Here is an 8,152-nt window from a genome sequence, read left to right on the forward strand (position 1 = left end):
AAATTATACGCGTGGTACGTGAAAAGAAACTTGTACAGATTATGGCATGTTGTAGTACTGCAGTGTTAAAAGACGCCATCTGTGGTGCGGTGTGTGCGCTCTGGTGGGAAGAGAAAACTCTTGCTGGGCCAGCCTGACCACTCCCCGACCAGAAGAGACCTCCGCGTTTGCCCTTGGCGATCTGGGCCTAGCGGGAGCGCCAGCGCGGGGGAGTAAGCGCAGGGCGTTCAGGGTGACTGCGAGCACGAGCTCCCCGCGCGGTCCACATCTGCCCTGGGCAAGTCCCGCTGGCCCCGGCCCCGGAGGGGACGCAGGGCGAGAGGGCAGTTCGCGTTGCGCAGGGCCTGGGTCCAAACCTTTAGCCCCCGCCCCCAGGGCTGGCGCCACTCTCGAGCGGTGGAGTGAGATAAAGCCGGGCAAGGTTCTGCAACTCCAAATCAGGGAGGCGCAGCTCCGATACCCGGTCTCCAGACGTGTTTGTTCCAACTGTTTAAACTGTTTCAAAGCGCCCGAACCCCAGCGACCTTCGGCAAACAACTCTTAATCTCGCGGGCCGAGAGCGTAGGTTTTATTTGCCGGGGGGGGCGGTGAACGCCGGGAGCAGGGAGCTAATGCAGACCTCTTCCGGGCACCCCGCCCGCCCGCTCGCGGCCACCCACGGCCGCCCACAGGGACCCCCGCCCGCGGCCAGCGAGCTTCTTGCATCAGCTGGAGCGGGGGTGGGGGATTTTCAGAAGCTCGGCCCGCGCCGCCAGCCCGGGAAGGAAGGCCCCGGCGCTTGCCCCGCCCTCGGGGGGCGGGAGGCGGAGTGGGGCAGGAGCCCGGCTGGCCACTCGGGCCGTGTCGCGGAGTAGCGAGTGCCGGGGAGTCTCGTGGAGCCGCCGCTGCCGCCGGGCCCGCGCCGCGCCTCGGCAGCTGGGACAGGGCCGCCGTCGGGGAGCGCCAGAGCACGGTCCCCAGCTCATCATGATGGACTTGGAGCTGCCGCCGCCCGGACAGCCGTCCCAGCAGGTGCTGCCCGCGACCCTTGGAGCCCCGTGGTGGTGCCCGGACTGGGGCAGGGGCGCGAGGGAGCCGCGGACCCGGCGGGGACAGCCGCAGCCGACTTCTCCCGTCTACGGCCGGAGTCCGGACTGCAGCGACCGCACACTGGAGCCGCTGCGCTTGCGCCGGGCCCGGGCGGGGAGGGGGAGCGAGAACTCCGTGGGCCGCGAGGACCCAAGGGGCAGCGAGGGGCGTGGGGGGTGCGGCCCCCGAGGGCGATTGGGTGGAGGTCTGGAGGCTACGTTCGCGTGCGTAGGGCGAAGGGGCCTCTCTAGCCGCGTCCCCAGCTTCCGGAGCTGGGACTCGGGAGCCCCAGCTGGCCCCCGGAGTTTGAGCTGCCCAGAGGTGGCAGGGCTGAAGGAGGGGGCGGACGCTGCCGGTCTGGGGCGGACGCTGGCGGTCTGAGCCGGCGCGGCCCGGCCCTTCCGGGGCTGCGCTGCTCCTCCGCCTCGGAGCCGGCAAAAATGTGCCTAGTCACGGGGCCGCTCTCGGGGGAGTTGAGGTCTCCTCCGAACTGGGACCCGGCGCCCCCGCTCTGCCACCGCCCCCATCCACGGCCTCCGTGGGCGCGGACTGTGGCGCTATGCGCCCACCCCGCTGGGCCGTCTAAGGGCGCTCCCTTGCAAAGTAATCAGTCCATCCGTCGATCGCTGGTAGGCAGCTCGGCGAGAAAGCCCAGCCCCCAGGGTGGGGGAGGGACGAGGTCATGAAGTGCCCAGCGCGCTCCGATGCCCCGACGTGCGGCGGCCGAAGCGGGCTTGCGCGCTCGCTCGCGTAGTGAGAAAGGCTCGGAGATCCGAGGTCAGCCTCTGGCAACCCGCAGGTAAGTGCGGGCGAGCCAGCGGACTGAAGTCGGACGCCGCCGTGCCCCAGCTCGGTCCCCGTGCGGTGCCTCCCAGTGGCGCACGCCGCGTGCGTGGATTCGGCCTCCATGACAGTGGCCGGTTGGCTGTCACGGCGGCCCTTGGTTGGCCCTTTCCGGCTTTATAGCGTGCAAACCTTGCCGCGCCGGGGCCAAGGGACAAGTTGGAGCTGTTGATCTGTTGCGCAATTGTTATTTTCCCCAGGGCGGCTTTGTCTTTGGATTTAACGTTTCAGAATTGCAGTTCCAAAATGTGTAAAGCAGGGTACTCCGTTCTGTGCTGTCAAGGGTAAGAGTTTCTCGAGTGTAGATTAGAATTTCTATTGATTTTAGGCTGTTACCGAATTTTCTGCCATCATACACTATTTCTTCCTTGGATGCTTTATACAGTTTTTCTCTTCTATTTAAGAATTTGCCTCGATTTCTTAGCATGTTGCTTCTTTCGCTAGGGCAGAGGGAGGGACACTTGTGTTTCATAACGCTTTGCAAACAAGTTTTGTAAGTTGTTATAAAAGTGAAAACAGGTTTCTATTCATAGTTTGTAGGGATTTTTAAAGGAGTAGATACTTGTATTTCCAACTTTTTTGGTAATTGGGTTCTTAGGAAAAAATATTTGGTTCAAGGAAATGTGTAACGTAATAGATACAGTAAGAGCATATGTTTATATTCTTAAATGTGAAGTTTTAGACTAATCTTCAAGATTTAAAGTAAGATTTTAAGTTATTGATAATTTATTAATTGCGCTTTTTTGTTGTTTAAAGCTGTTTGCCTGGAACTTCCTCCCAGTTATGATTAGGATCGTATTCTCCCAGTTCGCACTGGTATGAAGTAAATTGTGCTTTCCAATTTAGCCGCTATTCAACAGTAACTCATATAGCCATTTATATAGTAATCTTTGTGATCAAAGGCTATGAGGCTAATGGACTTTTGCTTTTCTAAATTGTAGCCTAGAGCCCTCTCTCATTTTTAAATAATAACGGCAAAGAACTGTAATTTAATATTCCATACATACAAAAGCTCATAAAGCAGGTGTACTGCTTACTCTTTTAAAAGTGAATTTTCAGTTTCATTTGATAAGGTAACTACTTTTCCACCTTTAATCAGACACAATTTCATATCTGAAGACTATGCAGAAAGAAAATGGAGTAAAATTTGGAATCAGTTTCATGTCTGTAACTGTGATTCATCCTAAATAATTGTTGGTATTCTGGAAAGATTTCATCAGAGTCAAAAATGGATTCTGACCTCTGTCAAAGAAATTCCAGGTGTGAGGTGGTACTAGGATACAGTTTTTCATCCTGTGTGTGGAGGGGATGTTGATAAACAGGGTAGCAAGGAGAGCCTTAGGTTCTGTATTTCCGTTAAGTGGAAGAAACCATCCATTACCCTTTCCAAGGGTGTCTTGGAGAGAGAAAGTACTTTTATATAAGAAGGGATGAAGTTGATCTTGGACTAGACTGATAAGATTATTTTTAAAAAGAAAAATAGGACAGGCCTCTCATCTGAATGAATGTTGAGCAAAGAACAACTTGACTTTTTAGATACGACTTTTTAGACTTTGGAGAGATTATGGAAGCTGCATGTCAGAGAATAAATTCACAATTCACAATAGTCTTTCTGCATTAAAAATAACTTGGACCATTTTGGAATCTTTCTTTCTCATTAATTTGTGTTTTTATAAGCAATGCCAGAAAAAAGAACTCCTGTCTTTCTTTAAGACTACCAGAATGAGTTGAAAGCCAAATACACTATTTTTCTTAATATTTCTTTTTATTCAGGATGAAATATCCTTCAGAGCTACATAGAAAAGGAACCCTCTTTGGACTGTAAGCACATTTTTCTGGGAATTGCCTACCTACTGGCTGAACATAATTTAAAGGGGGTTTTGCATAAATAATATTTTCTCTTTAATTTTTCCTTGATCTGGGGTTAATTTTTCAGGCGAACTCTTGGGTGCAGGAAGAATTTGGCACTAAGATGATAATAGATGAGTTATTGGGCACTTCTTGCGTGCCGGGCACTGCAATAATTGCTTCACATGCATAATTGCACACCAACCCCATGGGAAGTACTATTCTCTTAAGTTTCCGGGGGGGGGGGGAGAAAAGAGGCCAAGAGTCCTGCTTAAACTGCCCCAACTAGTTTTTTAATTAATTCATCTATTTATCTAAATAATCCCTGCACCCAATGTGGGGCTCAAACTCATGATCCCGAAATCAAGAGTTACAAGAGCCAGCCAGGCACCTGAGATGCCCCAACTGTTGAGTGGTAGAGATGGGAATCAAACCACCGTAGTCAGACTCCAGTGGCTTTTACTTGCCACTTCCAAGCTAGACCAGGACTACTTAAACTTTAAACAGAAGGAAAAGCTCATACTTTATTTAAAAAGTGGATTAACTGAGAAAAACTCAGGGAAGGAGAGGCAGGAGTTAAAAAGATTGATCTCTTCACCTTTTCCATTTAACAAGAAATTCACTAACTGTGTGTGTATTGGGGGAGGTGGACCTTCTTAAATACAGTGAGAGTAAATACAACCTGTCAAAGGGGCCTTTTAAGGAAGACACAGATCTGGAAGGGTTTAATTGAGAGAGGCAGGGCCTTTTTTTAATATTTTATTTTTAAGTAATCACACTCACTCAGCGTGGGGTCAAACTCACAACCCTGAGATTGAGAGTCGCATGCTCTACTGACTTGACTGAACCAGCCAGGCACCCCGGGACCATTTCTTAATATCATAGTACTTTAAAAAATCCCTGGGATTTCAGCAGTGTTCCAGATTAGGGTTAGAGTTAGGTTAGGGTTGGGGTTAGGGCATCACATTTTTCAGGGACCATTTTCCTTTTTCTTAACTAAATCTGTTAGCTACTGGAATCTTTGTTTACCTTTATTTGCCTTGTTAGTTGGTACATTCTCCTGTTCCATTGGCTTTTTTTTGTTTTGAAGTAGTAGTCAAAAATAAATTTGATTGTGAAGATACATAATATGGCAAAGAGTGGGAGAGACTGGGTTAAGCCAGGTTGAAGGTCAGTGGGTAGAATGGGGAGAATTTGAGTGGAAAATGGCTAGGAGAAACCTGTTGGCTCAAATTAAACACTAATCTCTTGTTTGGGGCATTTCTGAATTGAAGCAAGTGTAAGAGCTCAAATCAATCTCGGTGAAGCCTACTTAGGGTTTTGAGTACAGTACATTTCAAAATTAAATATATTATTTCTTAGTCTTTATTGTTAAACAAGTCACTTTCAGAATTGTCTTATTTGTCTGATTAAGGCTGCTGCCATCCAGTGGATGATTTGCCTGAAAGTTAGTCTGGGTAAACCCAGGGCATTTAAATGCCTGGTCCAGCCACTTTGAAAGTTTGCTGAAATCTGTTGCACACCAAGGTATAGGAAGATAGGTTTACTAAATGCAGTATTTGGCCTGCCTCCGTTACCTTTGGCTGTATGTCTGTTTTAAATTTACTGTAACAGGGAGAAAAGAATTTATATTTGGTAATACAATTTCTGGGAGTTACTAAAATTTCATTGCCACCTGCTTTTAAATATGCTTCAAGAAACGTTTATTTAAAAGGCTCTAAGATGGGGCGCCTGGGTGGCTCAGTCAGTTAAGTGTCTGCCTCAGGTCATGATCCCAGGGTCCTGGGATCGAGCCCCACATCGGGCTCCCTGCTCAGTGTGGAGCCTGCTTCTCCCTCTCCCACTCCCCCTGCTTGTGTTCCCTCTCTTGCTGTGTCTTTCTCTGTCAAATAAATAAAATCTTTAAAAAAATAAAATAAAAGGCTCTAAGATACAGGCCAAGGCTTTTTCAATTGCTCAGTTGATAATGGTGGGTTTTCTAGAAGCAAAAGCAAAAATACGCTCAAGTTTACAATATTTACATTCCCAAACAGTATTAGGGGGAAAAAAATGGTGTTCTTACACTAACCTCCCACACACACAGACACCCCCCTCAAAAAACCAAGACTGCTAAACAAAATTCTGTTCTGCCTAAAGTTGGGAGTTTTCTGTGTGTCAGCCCCTGCCACAATAAACACTTTTCAGCTATTAAGAATTTTAGGAATAGGGCACCCGGCTGGCTCAGTTGGTAGAGCATACAACTCTGGATCTCAGGGTCATGCGTTTGAGCCCCATGTTGGGTATAGAGATTACTTTAAAAAAAAGATTAAGAGTTTTAGGAACTCTGGCGTAGGACACACTTTCAACCAATCATCTTCACTGCACATGGCGTAAAATACCTGGGTGTCATAAAGCCTCATATATGAGAGTTCCTTTGTGTGTAAGCACGTACATTTATTTGGCCTAAACTCTGGTGGTAAAGACAAATCCAGGATATAAGAAGAATTAGAGCACCAAGTCCATCTTTCAGTGGCCCTGTTGATAACTGACTCTTGCGACTCATTATAATCCCATCAAGAGCCTGTGTTCTGGAGGATTAAAAAAATTCCTTGGCAATGCTAAGTAGTCACTCCTTTCTCACAAGCTCGGAAATTGAGACTTTGGGGTCTGTAGTAACAGCATACCAGCCAGATCTGAGCTCTCCATAGCTTTTTATTTATTTATTTATTTATTTATTTATTTTTAAGATTTTATTTATTTATTTGAGACAGAGAGAATGAGAGACAGAGAGCATGAGAGGGAGGAGGGCCAGAGGGAGAAGCAGACTCCCTGCCGAGCAGGGAGCCCGATGCGGGACTCGATCCCGGGACTCCAGGATCATGACCTGAGCCGAAGGCAGTCGCTTAACCAACTGAGCCACCCAGGTGCCCCAGAAAATCTTTTTTTTTTTTTTAAGATTTTATTTATTTATTTGAGAGAGAGCACATGAGAGGGGGGGAGGGTCAGAGGAAGAAGCAGACTCCCCGCCGAGCAGGGAGCCCGATGCGGGACTCGATCCAGGGACTCCAGGATCATGACCTGAGCCGAAGGCAGTTGCTCAACCAACTGAGCCACCCAGGCGCCCTCTCCATAGCTTTTTAAATAAAAGAAGAACAGTTGTGTAAGAAAAGAGAAAATCGGATCATTGAAGTCTTCTTTTGAACTTAAAAGCGTTTTTGTTTTCCATATTAGCAAGTCTGTTAAATCGCCTTTTAAAATCTCTGATAATTTGTCTTGACTGTGTATCTTTTTTTCCCTGTACAACTAGATTGTAAATTTGTTGAAAGCTGGACATAGAATTTATATTTCTGTCCTTTTTTTAAAAGCAGCTTTATGAGATCGAATTCACATACTGTATATTCCACCCATTTAAGACGGAAGTTCAGTGACTTAGTGTATTCAGAGTTGTGCAGCCATCACCACAGTCCATTTTAAAACATTTTCATTACCCCAAAAAGTACTTATTAGCAGTAACTCCCCATTTCCCTTCAACTCCCTTGGGCCCTAGTAACCACTTAACCATTCTCAGTCTCTGTGGAGGTGTCTGTTCTGGATATTTCATATAAGTGAAATCATGCCATATGCGATTTTGTGTGATTGGCTTCTCTCATTTGATGTAGTGTTTATAAGGCTTAACCTTGGGGTGGCACATTCTACTGTATGGATACACGCCCCATTTAATTTATCTTCTCATCAGTTGATGGGCATTTGGGTTGTTTCTACTTTACATATTTCTTTTTTGTTTCCTGCAGCAAAGGTTCTTAAACTTTGTTGTCTAGTAGAATCACCATTAGTATTTTAAAATCCTGACATCCAGGCCATATCCCTCATTAAATCAAAGTCTGTGGTGGTGGGACCCAGGCATCAGTATTTTTTTTTTTAAGGCATCTGAAAAGGCACTCCAGTTTGCGGTCATGTTTATGAACAAGTGCCCTAGAGCACCTGGCTCAGTGCTTGGTACCCATTGAAGGTATGGTATTAGGATGTCTGTCTTAAATAATGAAAAGAAGTGTTTTTGTGTTTGGTCACTGACCTTCATAACCTAAGGTTGACGCAAATCTGGGAACTGTTTTAAGGTCCTGGCAAAATGTTTGAAATTCAGTACATATAACTTGAGCTCTTTAAGCTCTTTAAGTTGATTTGGGTGATAATTTTGTTATCAAAACATTTTCTCAGGGGCGCCTGGGTGGCTCAGTTGGTTAAGCGACTGCCTTCGGCTCAGGTCATGATCCTGGAGTCCCGGGATCGAGTCCCGCATCGGGCTCCCTGCTCAGCAGGGAGTCTGCTTCTCCCTCTGACCCTCCTCCCTCTCATGCTCTCTGTCTCTCATTCTCTCTCTCTCAAATAAATAAAATCTTTAAAAAAAAAAAACAAA

General features: G+C 47.1%; 1 protein-coding gene across 4 annotated transcripts in view; it reads left to right on the forward strand.

Annotated features, from left to right (window-relative positions):
- The first annotated feature begins 817 nt into the window (after positions 1-817).
- NFE2L2 (NFE2 like bZIP transcription factor 2) overlaps positions 818-8,152 on the forward strand; it is a 36,722-nt gene continuing 29,387 nt past the window's right edge. Inside the window, exon 1 of one of the 4 annotated variants that reach the window (XM_081814112.1) lies at positions 818-1,011. In XM_081814112.1, the coding sequence (XP_081670238.1) occupies positions 967-1,011 (45 nt within the window). In that variant the 5' untranslated portion in view covers positions 818-966. Of the gene's footprint in view, positions 1,012-1,442; positions 1,698-1,718; positions 1,868-1,931; positions 2,196-8,152 lie in introns of those variants that run through there. The other 3 variants (XM_081814111.1, XM_081814114.1, XM_081814115.1) reach the window with 3 other exon arrangements.

This window comes from Leptonychotes weddellii, chromosome 3, assembly GCF_054177405.1.
Source record: "Leptonychotes weddellii isolate Sample4059 chromosome 3, ASM5417740v2, whole genome shotgun sequence".
Lineage (NCBI taxonomy): Eukaryota > Metazoa > Chordata > Mammalia > Carnivora > Phocidae > Leptonychotes > Leptonychotes weddellii.